This window comes from Neoarius graeffei, chromosome 3 (assembly GCF_027579695.1).
Source record: "Neoarius graeffei isolate fNeoGra1 chromosome 3, fNeoGra1.pri, whole genome shotgun sequence".
Lineage (NCBI taxonomy): Eukaryota > Metazoa > Chordata > Actinopteri > Siluriformes > Ariidae > Neoarius > Neoarius graeffei.
The window spans coordinates 94,898,860-94,926,813 of record NC_083571.1 but is presented as its reverse complement, the minus strand read 5'-3'; the positions used below and the strand labels follow the sequence as shown (position 1 = coordinate 94,926,813).

The window sequence follows — 27,954 nt, the reverse complement described above, 5'->3', positions numbered from 1 at the left end:
ATCAAACATGCTTTTCTCCATATCCATAATATTGCTTGCTGATAAGATGATGAAATATTGGCTCATATCTTTATTTCCTTGGAAGTCAATCAACTGAAAGTAGCTTTTCTGTTTAACTTTTCTGTAGCTTATACAAACATCCTGGAAAGTTCTCACTAATGTTACTCGATCCGCTCAAACCATTTCAATTCTTTATCAGTTACACTGACTTCCTATATCTTCTTATATCTACACCTGCCTATATATTACAGGATTGTGACATTTATGACCTTATATAACATTGCTTCCTCTTTCCGAGCAGAACTTCTCTATTCTACCACATCTGTACATATACTGTATACTGTATGAACTGTTGCTACATTCACTCAGGTCCTCTGGCAGTGATGTTTGTCTTTTTGTTTTCCTTTTCTTTGTTATTACGTCTTTAACACTGTGCCATTAATTTCAGATGATGCCACTATTAATGGATGGAGGGCTCATAAGCAGTTAAGCAGGAAACGACAGAGGGCTTTGAGGAGGAAAGTGCACCAAGTCAATGGGCACAAATTCATGGCCACTTTCCTACGACAGCCTACATTTTGCTGCCACTGCAAAAATTTTATATGGTGATGTTATCTCACACACACACACACACACACACACACACACACACACACACACACACACACACACACTTCATTGATTCATTCATTCATTCACTTGGGAAGTGTTTGATGGTTTTCTAAGGTTTCCTGAATAGTTGAAGGTTGAATTAGTTGGTTGAATGATGTCATGAAGGTCAGGAGTCCAGGGACCCCAACAGGTCCATGACGCACAGCCAGGGGTCTGTGATTTTTTTTTTTAATTTAGCAACAGTGGTAGAACTCACAACCCATCATTATTAAATATATTGTATTTGTTATTGAGTCTTTATACTTATTCACCTGTTTGAGTAGTTACTTTAATTAAAGGGGTTTAATTCTAACAAAACATGTAGGGCTATAATTAATGCCAGCTTGAATATAATGACAAGGTGAATAAAATATGTTCTGTGAGTGTCAAGTTTCTTCAGATAGTCATAGCCAGAGGTACATTTTATTGTACACATTTAAAGGTGCTGACTGAAAAGTTGAATTCGGGGCAAAATGTTCTATGTCTTTAGCTGTTGGACTTTCAAGATGTTTTGCTACTGCACACATTGTGTATCCTATATGTAAATGTTTTACCGAGATAAAATGCATCCCACATTTTACGATTCTGAAAATTGCAGAAGCAAGTGAGCAGCAATATCATGTGACCACCATGGGGCGTGTTTGACCTACTTTTAACCAAAACAAATCGGCATGGGCAAACAGACTCTGCTCTCTCGCCAGTAGAAAAGAAAACGAAAGTCTGCCGAGTGAGTGCAACTGCAAGATAGAGCAAGGTTAGATGACATGTCATAGATAGCCAAATCATTCTAGCTAGCGCTTAGCTATCATAGCCTTAGAATGCATGGGCTCAACTCCACAGTAGCGACTAGGGAGTTATTGGCACCTTTCACATGACATCATCATAACTGCAGATTTGTTTATCCAGCTGGGCAACAACCGGCACAAGTGTATGCAAGTGATTGTAAGCCAAATTCAGTAAACATCTACAGATAAACTTGTAGAAGTTACATCTAAAAGAACAATGCCAGAGAGCTGGAGTGCTTTTGGATGTAATAACAGATGCGGAGATAAGCCTGGTTTAACTTTTCACCATTTCCTGGCGAACCCAGAAAGGCGAGAAAAATGGCGAGCTATAGTTAAACAGGAATACTGGATGCCAACAAAACATTCCCGTGTGTGGAGAATATTTTATATCAGATTAGTGTGAAAGCTCTGTGCAATGTTAATATGCATATGTGGATGTGAGCTTTGGACACAATATATTTTATTAGACCTAATGCTTGGCTCGACTAGCAGCATGTTTGTTATGTACTGATAATGTAGATGAGGCTAAACATCATAATATATGCTAGATCTAGGCCCTGGCTTGTTTATTACTATTATAAGTCCACATTTGAGCTTACCTTTGTCATAATAAGGTATTTTTCTTTATCAGGAATTTCCCATAACATTCTGGCACAAAACCTGCCTTGAAATATTGGTAGATATCTGTACTTTTGTCTGCCTTTAGCATCTCCAGTGTATTTAGAAATCCCACATACTAAATAGTTCAGGATGTTGTACTCTCCCAAATCCAGTAGCTGGTTTGCTGAACACTTTTCAAGTGGAATAAATACATTTTTAGGTAAATTATGAAGAAGAAAAACCCTTTATTTCTGTCAAATGTCGACTCAAACACGGCAAAATTCCTCCCCTGCATTTAACCCAATCTGAAGCAGTGAACACGTGCGCAGCATGGCGTGGCAGGCACACACACACACACACACACACACACAGAGAGATGGAGTGCAAGCATGCATTTGGCAGAATAAATAATAAATAAATACAATTGTGGGTAAATTATATGGATCTGTGATGCCTGTATGTTTCAGCTTTTGGATGTAACGCAATCTGCTGGTATAATGTAAATTTTTAATCGGTATGATGTTTTTCATGCATCGTCATCTTGGTGTGACGCAGTTCCATAGTTATGCTAATTAGTTAAAGCTCCTCGCATGCAAAAAAAAAAAGTTCCTCGCATTCAGCTATTTCCATAGGGCCATACTGTTTACCTCAGGAGGTAGGAAAACGGTCCCAACACGGAGAAAAGCGACCCTCAGCACATCAAAATGATCACATCTCATGTGCAAGATATTGTTCTTGCGAGACAGGAAGATACCATGAACAATAAAAGAAACTGAAAATCTCAGATGACTTTGCAGTCAGCACCTTTAAATAATATGCTGAATATTTGAATAGTTCAGTTATCTAAAATAAAACTGTCCTGAGCATATCTGCAGATTTCTTAAAGGTCCCATGGCATTGTTTTTTCATTAATTGTGCGGTGGTCTCTAGTATGAATGAATGCCCTGTGAGCCGGTTTTGGTGAAAAAAAATGCTGTGGTTCTCCTGTTTCAGGCTGTTCTAGTTTGGTGGAGGAGCGGGTGGCGGGAGAGCGACAGGATTTCAGCTCTTATCATTAATATTCATGACATGTAAACGTGTGGGTCAGAACAAGCGGATGTGGGTGTCTTACTATGGCGAGAGAGAAGGAACAAACCGCGAAGGGAAAAATACCGCGCACTGACGTCATTAAGGTGCGACGCGAGGAAATAAAATAAATTCAACAAATGTTTGGGTTTTTACTGAACAAACAAACAAACAAATAAAATGAACGAGTGACTTAAAAAAAAGAATGTGGGTGTCTTTGTAAAAACTGTTTTGATTGCCTGTTATAACAGAGCATGCTGCATGCTTTTTGGTTTTGTAGCGCAGAGTACCTGGCTAACTGCAGGAAGCGGTTAGCTGCACAGCTAATGTAGCCATTGCAAGGCTAACGCACCGATTTTAAAACACGGCAAAACGACTTAACAGTTATACACTTGCTTGTTCGCTGTTTGTGGCTGATGCGGCAGGGATGCTTGGTACGGACCCAGGCTTCAGTGACAGCTGATGTGCAAAACCTGCCCTGTACTGTCCCAAGTTGTGGAAACATTCCTCAGGAAAATGCTTCCGACAAACATACACCGTCTTAGGTAGACTCGACGGCGTATTATTGGAGTAAATAAAATTAAGCCACTGCATCTTCAGGGGCTCTCCCGTCGGCAGTAAAAACAGACTCCTTTCTGTGTTGTCACATCCATGTACAGCGCAACTTCCATGTTTGGTGGCAACTTTTGAGCTGGGCGGGCAATCCATACAGTGGGTGGGAATCCAGAGGGGGGGGGGGGCGTGGGGATCATTTCCCTTGCTGACGTAGTAAAGGGAAGAGCCTATCAACACGCCATTTTGACGCGCCATTCTCAAATGTTGGCAAAGGGTGGGCATAGTTTGGTTTACACATTATGAAATTTCTAGCCACTGGGGTGACTTAAGAAGGTCAGAGGAACTCATTTTAACGTTAAAAAACCTCAGAAAGTGAAAATTTCATGCCATGGGACCTTTAATAGGTAAAGGGTTCCCTGGCTTCACAAAATTTGAGAACCCCTGCAAGAGTATAAATGCTCATATTCCCATTAACTGGGGAGATGGCATACTTTCTTTCTGTGTGTTACGTTGATCAGTCAATGGAATCAGTAATAATAAGGGTGCAGATCACTGAATTGGGAAAAGCTATTTAGAACTTAGTAGGACAAAGTATTCTTAGTTAAGCCATGACCTAATGGTAAGAGAAGCAGATTTGAGACCAAAAGGTTGCCGGTTTAAGTCGCTGGACCAGTAGGAATGGCTTAAGTGCCCTTGAGCAAGGCACCTAATCCCCAGCTGCTCCCCAGACTGCTCTGGGTATGTTGTACACCGCTCTGGATAAGAGCATCTGCTAAATGACTGTAATGTAAGCCACTTGTATTTCTGTTCTGATCTTAACTCATGACCTTGTGTTTTTTTAAGCTGTTATATCATTCTGAAGTTACAGTGGGGCAAAAAAGTATTTAGTCAGCCACCAATTGTGCAAGTTCTCCCACTTAAAAAGATGAGAGAGGCCTGTAATTTTCATCATAGGTACACTTCAACTATGAGAGACAGAATGGGGGGAAAGAATCCAGGAAATCACATTGTAGGATTTTTAATGAATTAATTGGTAAATTCCTCGGTAAAATAAGTATTTGGTCACCTACAAACAAGCAAGATTTCTGGCTCTCACAGACCTGTAACTTCTTCTTTAAGAGGCTCCTCTGTCCTCCACTCGTAACCTGTATTAATGGCACCTGTTTGAACTCGTTATCAGTATAAAAGACACCTGTCCACAACCTCAAACAGTCACACTCCAAACTCCACTATGGCCAAGACCAAAGAGCTGTCAAAGGACACCAGAAACAAAATTGTAGACCTGCACCAGGCTGAGAAGACTGTATCTGCAATAGGTAAACAGCTTGGTGTGAAGAAATCAACTGTGGGAGCAATTATTAGAAAATGGAAGACATACAAGACCACTGATAATCTCCCTCGATCTGGGGCTCCACGCAAGATCTCACCCCGTGGGGTCAAAATGATCACAAGAACGGTGAGCAAAAATCCCAGAACAACACGGGGGACCTAGTGAATGACCTGCAGAGAGCTGGGACCAAAGTAACAAAGGCTACCATCAGTAACACACTACGCCGCCAGGGACTCAAATCCTGCAGTGCCAGACGTGTCCCCCTGCTGAAGCCAGTACATGTCCAGGCCCATCTGAAGTTTGCTAGAGAGCATTTGGATGATCCAGAAGAGGATTGGGAGAATGTCATATGGTCAGATGAAACCAAAATAGAACTTTTTGGTAAAAACTCAACTTGTCGTGTTTGGAGGAGAAAGAATGCCGAGTTGCATCCAAAGAACACCATACCTACTGTGAAGCATGGGGGTGGAAACATCATGCTTTGGGGCTGTTTTTCTGCAAAGGGACCAGGATGACTGATCCGTGTAAAGGAAAGAATGAATGGGGCCATGTATCGTGAGATTTTGAGTGAAAACCTTCCATCAGCAAGGCCATTAAAGATGAAACGTGGCTGGGTCTTTCAGCATGACAATGATCCCAAACACACCGCCCGGGCAACGAAGGAGTGGCTTCGTAAGAAGCATTTCAAGGTCCTGGAGTGGCCTAGCCAGTCTCCAGATCTCAACCCCATAGAAAATCTTTGGAGGGAGTTGAAAGTCCATGTTGCCCAGCAACGGCCCCAAAACATCACTGCTCTAGAGGAGATCTGCATGGAGGAATGGGCCAAAATACCAGCAACAGTGTGTGAAAACCTTGTGAAGACTTACAGAAAACATTTGACCTCTGTCATTGTTATATACCCTTTGTTGGCAAAGTATTGAGATGAACTTTTGTTATTGACCAAATACTTATTTTCCACCATAACTTGCAAATAAATTCTTTAAAAATCAGACAGTGTGATTTTCTGGATTTTTTTTTTTCTCATTTTGGCTCTCATAGTTGAGGTATACCTATGATTAAACTTACAGGCCTCTCTCATCTTTTTAAGTGGGAGAACTTGCACAATTGGTGACTGACTAAATACTTTTTTGCCCCACTGTAGCTTGTTTGTTTATCTATTTGTATCATCCATCTCCACTTTTATCAACACAGAGAGATGAGATACAGTATCATATGAGATATCCCCCCCACACATACACACCTATTCTGATGGTTGATGTGAACATTACCTGAAGCTGCTGGTCCGTATTTGCATGATTTTATGCATTACACTGCTGCCACATGATTGGCTGATTAAATAATTGCATGAATGTGCAGGTGTACAGGTGTTCCTAATAAAGTGCTCAGTGAGTCTGGTTTGGTTGTTAGTTGAGAAATGCAGCATTTAATGCAAATTAACAAAAGAAAAACAGTATATATGAATATATTGATATAAACATTACATATACATGAATACATATGTAAATGTATTGATTATAATTGACAAAAATATGCTTAAAACATCGATAAAAATATGACAGTGACAATGAAAACCTTGCACTTCGTAATTTCCCCATTACGGCATCAGTGTGTTTGACTGGTTAAGTCAAACTCCGCCAAGTAAAAACTCCACTATGTTGTAATTTAGACAGTGATTTAAATTTGTAATCTCACTTTAACCTCAGAAATCCTGAATGTTTATCTACACTCTCTCTCCAGGGGAGTTTTCGGAAAGCAGGGTTACCAGTGTCAAGGTAAGCACCTTCAGAATTGCTCAGGTTGTTAAAATACTTTAACACACTGGTTTTTATTGCAAAAAAAAATCTCTCAAGCTAGAATAGACCTACAGTGGTACTTGAAAGTTTGTGAAGCCTTTGGAATTTTGTATATTTGTATATTTTGTAAATATGATCGAAAACATCATCCGATTTTCAAAAGTCCTAAAAGTAGATAAATATAACCCAATTCAACAAAAGAGATGAAAATATTATACTTGGTCATTTATTTATTGAGAAAAATGATCCAATATTACACATCTGTGAGTGGCAAAAGTATGTGAAACTCTAGGATTAGCAGTTAATTTGAAGGTGAAATTAGTCTGGTGTTTTCAATTAATGGGATGACCATCAGGTGTGATTGGGGGCCATGTTTTATTTAAAGAACAGGGATCTATCAAAGTCTCAGCTTCATAATACATGTTTGTGGAAGTGTATCACTGCATGAGCAAAGGAGATTTCTGAGAACCTTAGAAAAAAGAGTTGCTGAAGCTCACCAGACTGGAAGAGATTATAAAACAGTCTCTAGAGTTTAGACTCCACCAATCCACAGTCAGATAGATGGAGGAAATTCAAGATCACCATGACCCTCCACAGGAATGGACGACCAATAAAGACCCCTCCAAGAGTAAGGCGTGTAATAGTCTGTGAGGTCTCACAAGAATGCAGGATACTTTCTAAGCAACTAAAGGCCTCTCTCACATTGGCTAACACTGAACAACAATGGTGTGCATGGCAGGGTTACAAGGGGAAATCTATTGCTCTCCAAAAAGAACATTGCTGTCTGACTACAGTTTGCTAAAGAGCACAAGGACAAGCCAAAAGGCTAGTGGAGAAATTTTGTTAATGGTCAGACCAAAATAGAGCTTTTTGGTTTAAATGAAAAGCATCATGTTTCATTCCAGCATAAGAACCTTATCCCGTCTGTGAAACATGGAGGTGGTAGTATCATGGTTCGGGCCTGTTTTGCTACATCTGGAACACGACAGCTTGCTATCATTGATGGAACAATGAATTCTGAATTATAACAGCAAATTCTAATGGAAAATATCATGACGTCTGCCCATGAACTGAATCTCAAGAGAAAGTGGGTCATGCAGCAAGACAACGACCCCAAACACATAAGTCGTTCTACCAAAGAATGGTTAAAGAAGAATAAAGTTAATGTCTTGCAATGGCCAAGTCAAAGTCCTCATCTTAATCGAATAGAAATGTTATGCAAGCAGTTCATGTGAGGAAACCTACCATCATCCCAGAATTGAAGCTGTTTTGTACAGAGCAATGGGCTAAAATTCTTTCAAGCTGATATGCAGGACTGATCGACAGTTACTGGAAATGTTTAGTTGCAGTTATTGTTGTACAAGGGAATCTGAAAGCTAAGGTTCACGTACATCCAACTGTCATTTCAGCTTCAATTTAACTAATCCTAAAGGTTCACATACGTTTTCCACTCACAGATGTGTAATATTGGATCATACTCTTCAATAAATAACTGACCAAGTATAATGTTTTGTGTCATTTGTTTAACTGGGTTCTGGTTATCTACTTTTACGACTTGTGTGAAAATCTGATGATGTTTTAGGTCATATTTATACAGAAATATAGAAAATTAATAAGGGATCACAAACTTTCAAGCACCACTGTAGGATCAGGAAAACATTGCCATTAAGCTTTGATTTCTAACTCTTATCATTTTTTGTTTCAATATGTCAGTATGCACCTGTGTGGTCCATAAGAAATGCCACCATCTAGTTGTTAGTGAGTGTCCAAAGATGAAGAAAACAGCAAATGGGGTATGAATCAGTTTTTTCTGTAATTTATTAAAATTTTCTGCTCTCCCCATAAGCATATTTTATCGCCATAGCGTGAGGAAAGCACAATTTGTGAACCATCTGCAGTATATAATCATTAAAAGTCTTACATTCACAACATAAGTCCTTTCGTTCTCATAGGGTGCCAGTCAAGGTTTTAGCATCAACGTACCTCATCGATTTCATGTGCACAATTATAAAGTGCCCACTTACTGTAACCACTGTGGATCACTCCTGTATGGTCTGGTGAAACAGGGTCTTCAATGCAAAGGTAAGCATAACGCAATGCATGTCCAGATTCAATAACACTTTATTTGAAAGGTACAATACCTCCATAGGACCTTTATAGCACGTTCATAAGCACTGTGTAAATATTATATAAAAACAGTGCTGAGTTTATGAAAGGTTTATGTCAAAGCTTGTGAGGTTTTATGTGACTTTGTCTTTATATGAAAGAGAGAAGAGGGAACAAGTATAATTGGGGGTCAACTAATACTATTTATTACTATAATTGTTTATCCTTTTTTTGCAAATTATTAGTTCATATTTTACTGGCATGGTGGTGTAGTGTTTAGCACTGTCGCCTCACAGCAAGAAGGTCCTGGGTTCGAGCCCAAGGGCCGGTGAGGGCCTTTTCTGTGTGGAATTTACATGTTCTCCCCGTGTCTGCGTGGTTTCCTCCAGGTGCTCTGGTTTCCCCCACAGTCCAAAGACATGCAGGTTAGGCTAATTGGTGGCTCTAAATTGACTGTAGGTGTGAATGTGAGTCGTTGTTTGTCTCTATGTGTCAGCCTAGATGACCTGGTGACTTGTCCAGGGTGTACCCCGCCACTCGCCCATAGTCAGCTGGGATAGGCTCCAGCTTGCCTGCGACCCTGTAGAACAGGATAAGCAGCTACAGATAATGGATGGATGGATGGATTTTACTAACAACACATTTATGACATTGGATGGTCATGAGGCAGGAATACAACCAAAGGGAAGTCAGTACACCATACGCATGCACTTTCATACACTCATTCATATCATACTATATCCATCCATTATCCGTAACCGCTTATCCTGTGCAGGGTCAAGGGCAAGCTGGAGCCCAGCTGACTATGGGCGAGAAGCAAGGTACACCCTGGACAAGTCACCAGATCATCGCAGGGCTGACACATAGAGACAAACAACCATTCACACTCACATTCACACCTACAGTCAATTTAGAGCCGCCAATTAGCCTAACCTGCATGTCTTTGGACTGTGGGGGAAACCAGAGCACCCGAAGGAAACCCACACAGACACAGGGAGAACATGCAAACTCCATACAGAAAGGCCCCCGTCGGCCACTGGGCTCAAACCTAGAACCTTTTTGCTGTGAGGCGACAGTGACAACCACTACACCACTGTGCCACCCCTATCATACTATCTATCTATCTATCTATCTATCTATCTATCTATCTATCTATCTATCTATCTATCTATCTATCTATCTATGTGTGTGTGTGTGTGTGTGTATATTAGCCAATCCACCTACTGGCATGTTTTTGAGACGTGGGAAGAACCCAGAGAACCTGTGATAGCTCACTGATTAAGATGCTGGCCTTCTGATCTGAAGGTCATGAGTTCAAATCTGCCACTTAATTTAAGGCCCTTAACCCTCAACTATTGTCAGTTGTATCAATGAGCTGAATGTAAATCACTCTGGATAAGAGCATCTGACAAATATGATAAATGTAAATGTATCAAACCAGAGACTTTGCAGCTGTGAGGTGGCAACGCTACTTGCTTGGCCACTATGAAACCTTATCCACCCCCTTACAGTATAAACTGTTTATGCACTGCATGTGACTGTGTTATGAAGGCTCAATGTAGGCACCCTTCAAAAAAAATGTTTTACATATGCTTATCTCTCTTCATTTCTTTATTAAGTCCTTCATATGCATGCACTATGATTTCACATACACTATCAGAAATAGGGGCACAGTAGGAGTCCATTTATGTCCCCCAAGGTACGATCTACACTAATGTACCCCCTAGGGCTCACTATTGGACCTCAAGGTAACTACGTGTACCTTTTTAGGGCCTAAACGGCATATATATGTTCCCAAGCAGTATATAAAGGGTACGAATAAGTACTTTTAGAGGGTACTGCCTCAGTGACAAGCTGCTGTACCCCTATAGGTACAATAATGTACTTTATTTTCCGAGAGTGTATACTTCAAAGAGCAGTGTGTGTAAGTAAAGCATTTGTAATTTATGTTCAGGTTGTAAGATGAATGTGCACATTCGCTGCGAGCAAAACGTTGCTCCCAATTGTGGGGTGAACAGTGCAGAGCTGGCTAGCAAGTTGGCAGAAATTGGCTTAGAGGCAGGCAGACTCAGCAAACACAACTCCCAGGTACGACATCAGCTGTATTGTGAAAAGAACAGCCAACATTGGACCACGAAAACATATCAAGTAAGTCCGTGTGTGTGTCTATTGCCTTTCTTACAGATAAGCACGTCCTCAGTGAAGTCTTCAAGTTCGAGTATTAGAAGTCAAGGACGGTCTGAGGTGGCTCAAGAAGAGAGGATGAAGGTGGGGCTTGAGGATTTTACATTCCTACAGGTCCTGGGAAAAGGCAGCTTTGGCAAGGTGAGGCACACTACCTTTACACAGTGCTATTTAACAGATTAACAAAAAAAAAGAATTTAAGAGAAAAATAAATTGATGGTGCATCATATTACCAAACACCAATCCAAGAAGTTTTGTTACCCTTTCCAGGCCTGATTTGAATAAGGCGTACAGTGCCTTGATGATTGGCACCCCTTGTAAAGACTACTAAAAAGAGTTAGAAAAAAATCCACCTTTTAGTGAAATAGCTCCATCTCACTCTGAAAAAAAATGATAAAAATCCAGCCTTTACTTGAAATAAATTTATTCAGAGAAAAACAAATAACTCATCAAGAAATAATAATTTTCAACAAAAACGCAAGGGTTTTTTTTAAAACCCTTTTTACTAATCTTTACAAGGGGTGCCAATAACTGTGCAGAGCACTGTATGATATCTGGCAGATGTATAACAGACACATCAAGAGACATGTCAAGGAGAATGTTAGCGCATAGATATTTATATGAAAGAGGTTGAGGTACTTTTGAAGATCTACACCCAGACAACACAATACTGGTCCACATTTATGTACAAATGAAGAAGAAGAAACCTTTATTCGTCACATGCACACTTCAAGCACAGTGAAATTCATCCTCTGCATTTAACCCATCTGAAACAGTGAACGCACGCACACACACACACTCAGAGCAGTGGGCAGCCACACCAGAGCGCCCGGGGAGCAGTCAGGGGTCAGGTACCTTGCTCAAGGGCACTTCAGCCCAAGGCCACCCCGCGTTAACCTAACTGCATGTCTTTGGACTGTGGGGGAAACCGGAGCACCCGGAGGAAACCCACGCAGGCACGGGGAGAACATGCAAACTCCATACAGAAAGGCCCTCGCCGGCCGCTGGGTTTGAACCCGGAACCTTCTTGCTGTGAGGCGACAGTGCCAACCACAACACCACCATGCCGCCATTAAATGCTATACATTTATATACTTTAGAATACAGAAAACATCATAACTTTATTTTGAAGTGAATAGTATGATCATTAATTAATAATTAATGATTATTTTTCATATATTGGCCTTGTTGAACTATATCCAGACAACCTCACTCATCCACATATTTCTGATCTGGATTGTGTGATTTATTTCTGTTCCTCTCTTAAAGTGTTTGTGTTTTCTCATGTAATAATATATCATAACTAGTAGTGGCTGGTGGTTTTTAAAATAGGAGAAGCACAGGTGTCTATTATTGAAGTACATGTCTGTGTGTGGTTTGTTTTATCTGTTGGTCTGACTTCCTATTTAATTCTTAGTCACTCCTGATAAGTAAGAACATCAGACTTTTTCCAAAATCAGGTAAAAAAAAATTAGTGTCTGTCATGTCGTGTTAAAAAGCAGCTAAGCTGCTAACTAGTTAGCTGAATTTCACTAAAAAGGTAGTGACAGCTAGACACATAGACCTATAAATTATCAAAAATCAAATGCAGGTAATCTAACATAACTTTATTCTTACTGTTTATTTACTATATTTACCAATTACTGTACAATGATAAAATAGCCATGCTAGTAGTGTAAAACATTATGGATTTAGTTACTGGCTGATTACTGCAAACTTTGTGAGTCTGACTAACACAGACATGTTTAAAGGTAGACTGCCTTTCAGATTTTTCAAGTATAGGTCATTTAAACGAATCACACCGCACTCACGATGAAAAGGTGCAAAACAAAACCAAAAGACTGTTAAAACAAGAAAAAATGTCTGCACACTTAGATCCTTTTATTCATTAAATTGCCAAGCTTTTGGTCAGAGACCTTCCTCAGGGCACAAACAGATGGAGCATACAACAAACTAATCAATTAAGATTTATTAAGGTGCTCAGTCACACCTACACAGATGAGTTGTAGTCCAAGTGTGGGAGTTGTAGTTTTTCTGTTCTTCCTGGTTTCATATTTCCTCTACCCAAGGTAGCTAGCATTAAATTGACCCCAAATGCACCAATAAAATTACCCACCACAAAAACATATTTTTACATACAAACTTAAGTACACACACACACACACACACACATATAAGCAAGTGTAAGTTCAAGATAACTGCATAAACATCAGCAAGAACTTCATAAACTGCAGTTTCAAGACTTAACAAATGGTATACCTCCAATCATAACATAACACTCATGTCAAAATCTACATTTAACCCTTTGGGTTGTAGGGCATCCAATGTATGGATCCAAAACAATTCCCTTTGACATAGCACTTTATCAATGTTCCCACCCCTTAACAATTTAACTTGCTCAATTCCCTGAAACCGTAGGGAAGAAACAGGGTGGGCACACTCTACAAAGTGACAAGCCACAGGGTAATTAAGATCAACCCATCTAATCGAACTCTTATGTTCGCTGATCCTTTGTTTTAAGCTACGTGTAGTTTTTCCCACATAGACCTTATCACAGGGACATCTTAACAGATAAACAACATTCTTTATATTGCATGTAATAAAACCCTTCACATTGTAACTTTTACCAGACCTGGGATGTTTAAAAGTATGAGTCTTATATGTACTGTTACATTGGGCACAGTTGCCACAGGGGTAGTTACCATCCCTCAGGGGTGCTAAGAGTGTTTGAGCAGGAGCAGATCTTATACATGCTTTAACAAGCTTATTCCTGAGGTTGGGACCCCGTCTGGAGACAAACAACGGGGGGTCCTTAAATTTACCCTGGAGTGAAGGATCATCACATATTAAATGCCAATATTTCATGACTGTGTTTTTAATTATGTAGGATTTTGGAGTAAAAGTAGTAATGCAAGAAACTGAAAACTTTTTATCTTTTTTAACACTTTTTTTCAGAAGATATGGCCGTGGCGTGGACAGGGCAATGTTGTATGCCTCCTCAACAATCTTAATGGAATAACCCCTAGCCAAAAATCTTTGTTTCATTTCTAATGCATTCTCCTCATATTCTTCAGTAGAGTGACAGATCCGTCTGAGTCTGTAGAACTGACTCTTGGGCAGTCCGTTTTTTAGGGCACTAGGATGTGAGCTGCTTGCCAACAGGAAAGAATTGCGGTCCGTTTCCTTTCGGTAGAGGGTTGTGGTCAGTTTCCCATCTTCTAGTCTAATCCACATATCTAAGAAATGCACACGTTTAGAGTCAAACTCCACAGTGAATTTCAGGTCAGGGCTCATTTTGTTCAAATATGTGGTAAATTCATTCAGCTCATTTTGAGACCCTTTAAAAACACAAAGAACATCATCTAAATATCTAAAATATCTGATGATGTTACTGTAAAACGGATTTCTGTCCTCATTGAAAATAAACTGTTGTTCAAAAAATCCCACATACAAATTAGCATAGCTGGGGGCAAAGTTACTCCCCATACTTGTGCCTTTAACTTGGAGGTAATACTCTCCCTGGTGGAAGGAAAAGAAATTTAGTCTGAGGATAGATGATGCCAAATCACAGATGAAGGTATTTGGGGGGTTCTCATCCTCCGAGCGGTTCTGCAGATAATATTCAAGTGCTATAATACCTCGTTCGTGAGGTTATAGGTCATAAAAGGAAGTTTCCCTGACACCCAGTTATTTTTGTTTAGTGGACTGAAAGCTACTGAATTCGAATCACAAACTTCCAATTTTATTAGTTGTTTTTTTTTTTTAATAGAACAATTAATGAATTTAGGGCCACATGGCCCTAAATTCTCCACTATTTTTTCCTGCTTCACCATGACCCAATTCAAGATACTACATCATGTATCATATGGTGGGCTTTCCCTGTTTGCGCAAGGCATTATGGGATACAAATTTGAAACAGGAGAGAAAAATAGAGGCCGCGAATGAAACGTGAAAGACTAACTACAGTAATGGAAAGTGAGAAGAAAAGACATTATGTTGCAAAGGAAAGGAAACAGAGGATCAAACTAATAAATATCGGCGGTCAGCGAGCACCTCGGTGTGATCAGCTGTTCGTTTAGCAACAGAATGATGTAACTGTCAGTGCATGCTCAAGGTAAACCTGTAGATGGCAGTAATGCAACACTGGATGCCAGCTGCTGTAAAACCCAAAAGAAGAAGGAAAAGAAGAAGTTGTTAAACCTGTGCATACGCAGACGGACTTCCTTTGTTTGCCTGACTGTGCGAAGCGAGTGATTTCATGCACATTATTTGCTCAGGAATCCCCTCAAATTAAATAACTTCCCAGCCACAGAATGGCCTGTTTTGTTTTGTTTTTTAGATATTGCAGAAATAAACATATATCACAATGACCAAATTTCAGAAGGAACTAAGTTTCACTGATTTTATGAAATTGAAACGCAGTCTAGCTTTAAGTTTGACATGTCAGACATGTTCAGTAGTGTTTTATTGACTGGGAGTTGGTTATGAGGTTCCGCCCCTTTGGGAGATTTCTCAGTCATCATATGAACAAGCCATGCATAAACATTCAGATATTTTTTATATCCCTCATTAAAAAATTCCTGTGCAGGGATTGGCCAAGAATGGCTCATATGACATAAAATAGTTCCACCATTGATTAAGCAATGTATCTCGTGACATCAAAAATAAAAAAAAAAGAATATGGTGTGAGTCAGTCACAATTTCAAGCTATATGGCCGACTTGAGTCACAGTCGCATTTCTGTGTGTGTAGATCTACGTATCATGATCATGCCTAGTGAGGCAGGCGATAGCATGGTGCATTGTACATGCGCAGATTGAAGGTCGTGCCAACATAAACAACAAACATGGCTGCCTCCAGTGAGTTTATGCCAAGATTCAATCTTAAAAAACTGTAATTATGGTAATTAAACCATTACTTTATTACGTTACTTTAAACTGGTAATTATGGATTCTCTTCAGTGACTGGCATAGTAATATTTTCTTCAGGGCTCCACCCCTCAGAAAATAGTACTATGCAAGTCACTGAAGAGAATCCATAATTTCAACCGGAGCCTCTCAGTGTATGGTATACTTGATTTCTATCCAGGCAGGACACAACATGCCTGTTGTTCAATGAGTATTGATCTTTGCTTCCATTGAAACCCAGTGTATTTGACTTTGTGTGTGCACACGTGTACAGGTGATGCTGGCTCGCTTGAACAGTGATTTAGAACAAGTGTATGCAGTGAAGATGCTGAAGAAAGATGTTATACTCCAAGATGATGATGTGGAGTCCACCATGATCGAGAAGCGAGTGTTGGCTCTGGCCTGCCATCACCCATACCTCACACACCTGTACTGCTGTTTTCAGACTACTGTGAGTGCCAAAAGCGAGTGTCATATTTTGGGTCCTACCACATTACTGTCCCACTGTCCGACAGAGATTTTCCCTACATTAATGCATCACAGTCAGCTTGAGAATTAGCTGATGAATTGAATTGAGTGTATTTATGTTGTAAAGTACTAAACTCATGCAATGCTGTGACCCTCATTCATAGATAGATAGCAATTTAGAAACAAAGTAATAGTCATTATGCCCTTTTTCTTGTGAATTCAAAACTGCAACCGCTAGTCTGTAATAAGATATCTTATATCTTATTCTTTTTTTGTATATTTGTATATGTAAATACTTAATTTAATTTAATTTAATTTATCTAGAAGTTTTCTCTATTTACTATTCTCTGTTTATCCTGTAATGATGCTGCTGGAATTTTAATTTCCCTGAGGGAACCCACCCAAAGGGATCAATAAAGTTCTATGTAATCTAATCTAATCTAATCTAATCTAATAAGGTCTAGTGATCAACTACAAAAGCTGTTCTTACAGTTGTGGTCAGAAGTTTACATACAGTGACATGAATGTCATCTTGGATATGAATGTCATGGCAATATTTGGGCTTTCAGTAATTTCTTTGAACTGTTCTTTTTTTGTGGCAGAATGATGGTACAGCATACATCTTTAATTAAAAAAAAACACTCGAATTTGGTGCACAAGTTTTAATTTTCTTTGGGTTTTCTGAAATCAACACAGGGTCAAAATTATACATACAGGGTCAAAAATATACATATAGCACACCTAATATTTGGGTAAAATGTCTCTTCGCAAGATTCACCTTGACCAAACATATTTATTTACCATGAACAAGCTTCTGGCAGAATTCTGGTTGGATATTTCACGACTCTTCATGGTGGAATTGGTAGAGTTCAATTATTTATTTTTGTTTTTCTTGGCATGGACTTGACTTACAAGCACGGTCCATATATTTTCAATAGGGTTGAAGTCAGGACTTGTCTCTCATCTCATCTCATTATCTCTAGCCGCTTTATCCTTCTACAGGGTCGCAGGCAAGCTGGAGCCTATCCCAGCTGACTATGGGCGAAAGGTGGGGTACACCCTGGACAAGTCGCCAGGTCATCACAGGGCTGACACATAGACACAGACAACCATTCACACTCACATTCACACCTACGGTCAATTTAGAGTCACCAGTTAACCTAACCTGCATGTCTTTGGACTGTGGGGGAAACCGGAGCACCCGGAGGAAACCCACGCGGACACGGGGAGAACATGCAAACTCCGCACAGAAAGGCCCTCGCCAGCCCTGGGGCTCGAACCCAGGACCTTCTTGCTGTGAGGCGACAGCGCTAACCACTACACCGCCCGTCAGGACTTGTTTTAAGCTTAATGTTAGCCTGCTTTATTCTCCACAACCAGCTCTGATGCGTGTTTGGGTTCATTGTCCTGTTGTAAGTCCCAAGTCTTGTTCAAGTTTCTGATGGTTTATGCTGAAGAATTCTGAGGTCATCCTCCTTCTTCATTATTCCATTCACTTTGTGCAATGAACCAGTTCCACTGGCAGCAAAATGGCCCCAGAACATGATGATCCTACCACCACCACCAGCTGGTACAGTGGTACAGTGACCACCATCTGTACATGGTGGTCACTGTGGCCAAACAACTCAATCTTTGTCTCATCTGACCATACAGCTTTCCTCCAGAAGGCTTTTTCTTTGTCTGTGTAGTCAGCTTCAAACTTTAAGCTTGAAGGTGTCAATTTTGGAGCAGGGAGTTATTTCTTGGATAGCAGCTTCTTAGTCCATGATGTAAAACTCCCTGAACTGTAGACAGTGATCCATCGGCTTCCAGTTCATGGCAGGGCTGTGCCATGGTGGTTCCCAGGTTGTTCCTGACCATCCAATCCAATTTCCTTTCAGCTGAGGGTGACAGTTTGGGTTTTCTTGAAGCAAAGTGGCTTGGCAAAGTGACTACACCTCACAATAATTTGGATACAATTGTTTGAACTGATCTTGGAATTTGCAGTTGTTTAGATATGGCTCCAAGAGACATTCCAGAATTGTGTATATCTGTGATCCTCTTTCTCAGGTCTGCACTGAGCTCCTTGGACTTTCCCATTTTACAGTGTGTTGGTCAATCCAATGACTACTGTAAACAAACCCTTTTTATGAAGGCACAGAGAAGCTACCAGCTGTAGTCAATCATGATCACTAACAGGAAGTTAAGAGACCTTGGCCTTGGCAAGATAAGAAACATTTTGGAAGTTTCAGCACCTCTGAATTAATAATCTAAGTGAGCGTATGTAAATTTTTGACCATGTATGTATAATTTTGACCCTGTGTTGATTTCAGAAAACCCAAAGAAAATTGAAACTTGTGTACCAAATTTGAGTTTTTTAATTAAAGATGTATATTGCACAATCATTCTGCCACAGAAAAAGAACAGTTCAAAGAAATTACTGAAAGCCCAAATATTGCCATGACATTCATATCCAAGATGACATTCATGTCACTGTATGTAAACTTCTGACCACAACTGTATGTACGTTTATCCAACTTTCGAGCAGTACAGTAAAATGTTATACCTTGTATTTCAACATTGACGATGGTTCTATTTCACCCCTCCTTCTTATGTAATGCATGCTGAGACCTCCATTATCAACAGTATTTAAAGAATGGTAAGATTACCTGGTATGTTGGAGTTTCAGTAGCTTGCTAGGCTTGGTATCTAGCTAGCAAATTAATTCCTACATATTTCTTGCCACATATCCTGAGCATTACCTATTAGCCATAGACGCACTTAAATTTATTTAACACAACAGGCAGTCGCTACAGACTGTCAAAGTAGTATCTTAAGTTTGCTACAGAGTTTTCATTCTCTAAAACATCAAAAGATCTGGCTTGCTAGTCTATCTCACTTGGCTAGCTAATGGCTTACATGAACATTTTTCCGCAGGTTGGATGTTGAGCTGTGAAATGCTGATATCACCAAAAGTTTTAGTTTGCATAATTTGCAGATCATTATCATGCTGTTTCCTTTGAAGCATTTAAAACTGAAGATACTTGATAAATTTGGTCAGAGATGCACATCTGTTTCCACTGTCTGATGACTAATCATTTGGCAATAACGGTGTAATAGTGTAAAGTGTTCATCTCTTCCTTGTTGCATGTGAGTGTATTTTAAACCTTGGCTATTAGTTGAGTTGGGTTCCTAGCTTGCATGCCTTCTTGTGGGGCAGAAGGTTCCAGGGAACAACAATGCAATTCAGTTAGTTACATTAGAGGCATTTAGCAGACGCTCTTATCCAGAGTGACGTACAACATACCCAAAGCTTCCTGGGGAGCAGTTGGGGGTGAGGCTTAAGGACACTTCAGCCATTCCTGCTGGTCCAGGGAATTGAACCAGCAACCTTTTGGTTCCCAAAGCTGCTTCTCTAACCTTTAGGCCAGGGTCTAGTTTCAAGTTTATTGATATAGCACTCTCTGTAATGGACATTGTCACAAAGCAGCTTTACAGAAATCTGGATATAGATTTAACTTTATCCCTAATGAGCAAACCAGTGACATGGTGACAAGGAAAAACTCCCATCAACTACTGATATGGTCATATCTAGGCAATTCATGCGGGGCTATCCTCAGCAGCCAGGAGTGAATTTCAGGTGTAGGAGACTCCAAGCAGAAGTAGAGCAGATGGATGGATGGATCGCAGGTCTGGACAGCAGAAGGAGTCTGCATCACTGGTTTCTCACCACGCAGCAGGAGTGATGTGTAGTAGCTTGATACAGTGATATTTTGACAACAATATTCATCTCAAATGCGCTGTTGTATGTTCACTTTATGACTTTGTTGAAGGTTTTATCATGCATGCTCTGAGTCCTTGGCAGTTATCCGGCGTTTGCTTAACTACAGTTGCATAGGTAACAAGCATTTTTGTCATTTCTACATACTATCAGACTGAAACGTGTGTAGTGTATCCATTCGAAGAGTAAATGGGTTTATGGTTTATTAGCTTATCCGATCATGTGTTGTCCGTCGTCCATCCTGCGTTGTCCACATTTCAAAAATGAAAATCGCTTCTTCTCTCTCAATTCTTCACCGATTTTTATTCTTTTTGGCAGGAAGGTAGGTCTGCCTGGGGTGCATATGGCTTCTACCCAAATTTGCATAATTGCAATTAATAATGAAGATATGGGGTAATTAAGCTCTAACGAGCAGTTTCCACACAAATAGCTTCTTCTCCTTCAATTCTTCACCGATTTTGAGTCTTTCTGGCATGAAGGTAGGGGTACCTAGGATGCATATGACTTCTACCCAGATTTGCTTAATTACAATTATTAATGAAGTTATGGACTAATTAAGCCTTAATGAGCAGTTCAACAAAAATCGCTTCTTCTCAGTCAATTCCTCGCCATTTTGGATTCTTTCTGGTAAATAGGTAGGGATTCCTAGGGTGTATCTAGCTTCTATATATAGCTTGTATATGGTGTATATAGCTTGCAGCATTTATTGCGCAAGGTGGCCCAATTTAGATTGTTCCTTCTGGACTAGGCAGGGCCGGAGTGAGCTACGCCATCATTGACGGTCTTGTTTGTCATTCCATTGAAGATCATTGAGACTCTTGTCCAGGGTAAATACAGTAGATTTGGGCTGAAAAAACACTGGAGTAGTTCTGTAAGTAAAGGTAGGTCCTTATTAATAGTGACTTCTACTGGCAACCACAGCAATTCTATTGGAGATATTTATTTATGTATTTATTATTTTTTTAAATGGGATGTGCTCTTGTGTGCCCTGCATAGTAAGCAGTAGACAGCCACATTCAATCAGTAGATGGCAGCACATTATACATTTTCAGTGCAAGCTGGTATAAAATAGCTCTCTTCTTGGGAAACAGCATGTGACGCACTCTGCATACCAAAGATAACTTCAGCATGCCTGTTCTAGCCTGTGCCACTGTTGAGGAAGTTAAAGGACTGAGAAACTGACATAATGATTTGTAAATATTTCTATCTCTGCTGTCAAATTGTCAAACCATATTAAGACAAATACACCAAAGCGATTATCATATCTTAAGTCTTTAATGATAATCATAGATTCATTTTGTTACATTTATTGTAAGGCAGTAGTTACAGCACATAAAAAGACCAAACTTTTTTTAATCATTAATCAAAGCCATGAATACGGCATTTAAGTTGCTTATTGATTTTAAACAATAGCGTTCTCTTTGATTATATATGTGTCAAGGTAAACAGGATTCTATAAATAAATAAATAAATAAATACCACTTGTTACATGTTCCTGCATTGATCTCTTTCATTGCTAGGACCGTTTGTTCTTTGTCATGGAGTTTGTGAATGGGGGCGATCTCATGTTTCACATCCAGAAGTCTCGACGGTTCGAGGAGGCCCGAGCACGGTTCTACGCTGCTGAAATCACCTCTGCTCTTATGTTCCTCCACTCCAAAGGCATCATATACAGGTAAGGTACTGGTTCTCTATTACTTTCCACTACTTTGATTTTTCAGATGTGTTCAATGTCCGTGTCTAAACATCTGAACAAAGCTTATAATATGGAAATCTTTGACGTGCCACCTAAGGTGGCTGGATTTGTATTAGTGTCATTCAAGACTGTGTACTCAAGCAAACTTGCTCAACACAAACCGTTCATCAGAAGTTATTCATTTACAGGTCAGGCTCTTTCACCTGCTCTGTTTTTTTTTTTTTTTTTGTATTAATGTGCTTATGTCTGGAGTTGTGTCTAGCTAATTTTACTGCTATAGACACACCCCAACTGATGTTTCTGCCCATACTTGGATAAACAACAATCCCATCTCATTTCTCCCACGTGATCTGCTCTGTCTTGCGCAAGTGCTTAGTTTTTACCCATCCAAAGAAAGCCACAACAATCTAAACCCGAGCAGACCACAGGCCATTGTCTGTAGATTATTTGTGAAGGCCTCTATTATTTGCACATCAATAGCAAGACCTCATCTCATCTCATCTCATCATCTCCAGCCGCTTTATCCTTCTACAGGGTTGCAGGCAAGCTGGAGCCTATCCCAGCTGACTACGGGAGAAAGGCGGGGTACACCCTGGACAAGTCGTCAGGTCATCACAGGGCTGACACATAGACACAGACAACCATTCACACTCACATTCACACCTATGGTCAATTTAGAGTCACCAGTTAACCTAACTTGCATGTCTTTGGACTGTGGGGGAAACCGGAGCACCCGGAGGAAACCCACGCAGACACGGGGAGAACATGCAAACTCCGCACAGAAAGGCCCTCGCCGGCCCCGGGGCTCGAACCCAGACCTTCTTGCTGTGAGGCGACAGCGCTAACCACTACACCACCGTGCCGCCCAATAGCAAGACCTTTCATTGGAATATTTTTATAACTTTCATTAACAGCCAGTCCGTTGCAGAGTCATGGGGCCATTTAAAGTAGCTAATACATTATATTATATTTAGAGCAGTTTACACTACCAGCACATTTTTAGGAGCTGGTAGGAAATCTGGGTTTGAAACAAACTGAGTCATGAAACATACGAACTGCACGCCAGCCGTAACCCAAGCTCAAGATTAAACTGCAGACCCTGGCGCTGTGATGAAACAAGTGACTAAACGAGAAATTTCAATGTAAAAGGGGAAAACAATGACCAAGTTTCTTGTTCATTTCTTTTAAAATCTAAACATATCCTAACCTTAGTATTCTGAAACGTTACACTTGTTGGAAGTTAAACTAAATAGATGGGAGTAGATTACATCTCTCTGGCAGGCAAGTGACAGGGTGGTAATAAATGAGTGAAACTACTTAACGTTAATGCAAATAGTTGACTAAGTAATGATAGTTAGCTGTATCCATATAGATTGATATATTTATGCAATATATACAGGTTGGGGCGGCACGGTGGTGTAGTGGTTAGCGCTGTCGCCTCACAGCAAGAAGGTCCGGGTTCGAGCCCCGTGGCTGGCGAGGGCCTTTCTGTGTGGAGTTTGCATGTTCTCCCCATGTCCGCGTGGGTTTCCTCCGGGTGCTCCGGTTTCCCCCACAGTCCAAAGACATGCAGGTTAGGTTAACTGGTGACTCTAAATTGACCGTAGGTGTGAATGTGAGTGTGAATGGTTGTCTGTGTCTATGTGTCAGCCCTGTGATGACCTGGCGACTTGTCCAGGGTGTACCCCGCCTTTCGCCCGTAGTCAGCTGGGATAGGCTCCAGCTTGCCTGTGACCCTGTAGAACAGGATAAAGCTGCTAGAAATAATGAGATGAGATGAGATGAGATGAGATGAGATGAGATGAGATGAGATGAGATGCCAATACTGCAGTAATTTGCTTGCCTTTCTCGATGTTGTGCAGTCATGAGGCAGCATGCTCACTGCCCCACTTCACTTCCGGAGAGTTATATTGCACCTAGTGGTCAGAAATAGGAACTGCAACAAGTGGTTTCATTGGAACCTTCATTCCGAGTGTCTGTTTGCACCTGGGTGAGAATAGGCATCTGGAAACTATTTAGGTATTCACACTCAAATGAGCTATTTTGTCTATTTACAACTGATTAGTGTTTGAGTGTAAATAGCAGGTGTCTGCTTGTCTTATCTCTGGGTTGTTTACATATATACACACACACACATATACATACATATATATATATATATATATATATATATATATATATATATATATATATGCTATCCACCCTGGGTACAAATAGTTTTGTTGCTTACTAACACCTGGGTACAAATAGCATCTGCCAACATGATTCATCTAGTTTGAATAATCAAGATTATTGATGCCAAAAAGGTTTATAAACCCATTTAATAAGATTTTACATGTCTTGTGGAAAATCTTTATTGGGCAATAATTTCCAGCAAATATTTTCACTAGCTGTCGATCAATCATGAAGTGCTTTGGTCCATTTCTTCTACAACATAATTTTATTTTAGATAAATAGCCTACTTTTGGGCGGCACGGTGATGTAGTGGTTAGCACTGTCGCCTCACAGCAAGAAGGTCCGGGTTCGAGCCCCGTGGCCGGCAAGGGCCTTTCTGTGCGGAGTTTGCATGTTCTCCCCGTGTCCGCGTGGGTTTCCTCCGGGTGCTCCGGTTTCCCCCACAGTCCAAAGACATGCAGGTTAGGTTAACTGGTGACTCTAAATTGACCGTAGGTGTGAATGTGAGTGTGAATGGTTGTCTGTGTCTATGTGTCAGCCCTGTGATGACCTGGCGACTTGTCCAGGGGCCTTTCACCCGTAGTCAGCTGGGATGGGCTCCAGCTTGCCTGCGACCCTGTAGAACAGGATAAAGCGGCTAGAGAGATAATGAGATGAGACGAGCCTACTTTTGACCATACAGCAGCAATTCAAACAGATCGAGATCACAACAAGCATTAAATTTAAAACTGTTTAAGCTGTTTTACACTTTGGATCATTTAGATCATATTACATGACCAGCCTGTTTAGAGTTGTGGTTCGGACATATATTTCATGACATTTATCCATGATTGAATGAAAAATGCTACAGAAATGCAGTCCGAGTGTCTATGGTCCATTTTTTGTTTGTTTGTTTGTTTGTTTGTTTCCAAGTATATTTCTGTGCACATTCTGTCTACATACATATCTCATCTGTCTACAGTTGATCCAGTATTGCTGTAGAACATGCAGATGTTTTTAGTAAACATGACGTGCAGTACTTTGTGGTTTCATCTATGTTAGCCTGTGATGAACTCCACTCATGTCTGGGCCTGTTTTCATATGGCAGGTTCACGATTACTGAGTGCAAAAGAAACATGTAGATAGTTAGCTAACCACTTTTTTGTCACTTAGCTCATCTTCCATGTGGTTAGCTTTTTTGTTTGTTGGTTGGTTTTTGTTTTGTTTTTTAATTTTATGGTTCATTCAATAGTGATTGGTTGAGCATAAAATGGTGCCAGATACAGTGTCTTCCCCCTTTGTGTTTGTCCTCTTTTATCACATTACAAGCTGGAATTAAAATGGATTTTTGGAGGGTTAGCACCATTTGATTTACACAACATGCCTACCACTTTAAAGGTGAAAACGATTGTTTTATTGTGACACAAACAGTAATTAAGATGAAAAAAAAAAAAGAAATCTGGAGTGTGCATAGGTATTCACTCCCCCAAAGTCAATACTTTTTAGAGCCACCTTTTGCTGCAATTACAGCTGCAGGTCTCTTGGGGTGTGTCTCTATAAGCTTAGCACATCTAGCCACTGGGCTTTTTGTCCATTCCTCAAGGCAAAACTGCTCCAACTCCTTCAAGTTAGATGGGTTGCGTTGGTGTACAGCAATCTTCAAGTTATGCCACAGATTTGCAATTGGATTGAGGTCTGGGTTTTGATTAGGCCATTCCAAGACATTTAAATGTTTCCTTTTAAACCACTCTAGTGTAGCTTTAGCAGTATGTTTAGGGTCATTGTCCTGCTGGAACAGGAACCTTCGTCCCAGTCTCAAACCTCTGGCTGACTCAAATAGGTTTTCCTCCAGAATTGCCCTGTATTTAGTACCATCTATCTTTCCTTCAATCCTGACCAGCTTTCCTGCCCCTGCAGATGAAAAACATCCCCACAGCATGATCTTGCCACCACCATGCTTCACTGTAGGAATGGTGTTCTCAGGGTGTTGGGTTTGCACTAGGGTTGCCACCTGTGTCTGACAAAAATCCTGGACATTTCGACCATCCAATCGACCTTTTTGCTTGTAAGCAACGGGGCCTTTCGCACATCTAACCCAAGACAAAAATCACCCTTCTACGCTGAAATTGTATTGCTCTAATTAGTAAAAATGACGCTTTTGCTAGTTATTTGTTTAGTTAATTGCTTTACATAATATAGCAGGTGTTTATTATTTTGGTTTATTTCCAACAGTTTTTGGTTGTGGACACCTGGGGGCAGTAGTGGGCACAGGTAAAAGTGGAATACATAATTAAGTTCTGTTTGTTTGCTTATGTGGAATAAAAATAAATAAATCTAATTTTTCATTGTATCTAAGAATACCCGAATGTAACAATGTAAGGTGTAGTGTCAAACAGCTTACCTGATTGCTTAGAGTGTGATGTGTGCTTTGCTTGTGCTTGCCTGTGCCTCTGCTGCTTGCTGCTCTTGGCTAAACAAATACATAGGAGGACATGTAACTGATATAACTGGGTACATACAGTACATACAGGAGTATGTACTACACTACACTATTTCATTTAATTCACCAAAACCTTACCTAATCTTCCATTTATATTTGGTGTTTTTCTTTGCTGCTGCTATGAGTCCTGGCTGATTTTCAATGAATGTCTTGAACTCAGTACAGGACAACTGAAAGTTTAGCCTGACTTGAAGCTCAGCCTTCACCATTGCAACAGAGAGTCTGTTTCTTTTATCAGTCCAAGCATCCTCCATTGCCCCTTTTCCACCAAAGCAGTTCCAGGGCTGGTTCGGGGCCAGTGCTTAGTTTGGAACCGGGTTTTCTGTTTCCACTGACAAAGAACTGGCTCTGGGGCCAGAAAAACCGGTTCCAGGCTAGCACCAACTCTCTGCTGGGCCAGAGGAAAGAACCGCTTACGTCAGCGGGGGGTGGTGGAGTTGTGAAGACCAACAACAATAACAAGACCGCGAAAGATCGCCATTTTTAAGCAACGAGAAGCAGCAGCTGTACAAACGCGAAGTCATCCATTATTATTATTATTGTTGTTGTTGCTGCTGCTTCTTCCGTGTTGTTTTTGCTTTGATATTCGCACCAAGGTTTATGTAAACGTAGCGCTGTAACTGACGTATACAGCGACATAACTGACGTATACAGCGACGTAACTGACGTATACAGCGAAGTAATGACGTGGCTTCGCTTAGCACGGCGAGCTATGGAAAAGCAAACTGGTTCTCAGCTGGCTCGCAAGTTGAAATACACATTTTGCCCATCATGTACAAAAAACCGGGACATTCAGTGTCCCGGATTTTTTTTTTTTTTCCGGGACAGACCATGAAAATCCGGGACAATCAGGAAAAACCGGGTCAGGTGGCAACACTAGTTTGCACCACATATGGCATTTCCCATGATGGCCAAAAAGATCAATTTTAGTCTCATTTGACCAGAGAACCTTCTTCTATGTGTTTGGGGAGTCGGCCACATGCTGTTGGGCAAACTCCAAACATGTTTTCTTAAGCAATTAATTTTTTTTTTTTTTTGGCCACTCTTCCATAAAGCTCTGTGGAGTGTACAGCTTAAAGTGGTCCTATGGACAGATATTCCCATCTCCACTGTGAATCTTTGCAGCTCTTTCAGTGTTATCTTTGGTGTCTTTGTTGCATCTCTGATTAATGCCCTCCTTACCCGGTCTGTGAGTTTTGGTGGGTGGCCTTCTCTTGTCAGGTTTGTAGTGGTGCCATATTCTTTCCGTTTTGCTATAATGGATTTAATGGTGCTCCATAGGATATTCAAAGTTTGGGATATTTTTTATAGCCCAACCCTGATCCATACTTCTTCACAACTTCGTCTCTGACCTGTTTGAAGGCTCTCTGGTTCTCATGTTGCTTGCTTAGTAGTGTTGCA

General features: G+C 40.5%; 1 protein-coding gene across 3 annotated transcripts in view; it reads left to right on the top strand.

The window, feature by feature from the left end:
- The window catches only part of prkchb (protein kinase C, eta, b), a 78,036-nt gene that overhangs the window by 25,514 nt on the left and 24,568 nt on the right, over positions 1-27,954 (top strand). For 2 of the 3 annotated variants that reach the window (XM_060917681.1, XM_060917683.1), the window contains 7 exons: positions 449-605; positions 6,724-6,758; positions 8,493-8,572; positions 8,732-8,861; positions 10,840-11,210; positions 16,250-16,426; positions 21,724-21,878. In XM_060917681.1, coding sequence (XP_060773664.1) covers positions 449-605; positions 6,724-6,758; positions 8,493-8,572; positions 8,732-8,861; positions 10,840-11,210; positions 16,250-16,426; positions 21,724-21,878 — 1,105 coding nt within the window. The remainder of the gene's footprint in view (positions 1-448; positions 606-6,723; positions 6,759-8,492; positions 8,573-8,731; positions 8,862-10,839; positions 11,211-16,249; positions 16,427-21,723; positions 21,879-27,954) is intronic. The other variant, XM_060917682.1, reaches the window with a different exon arrangement.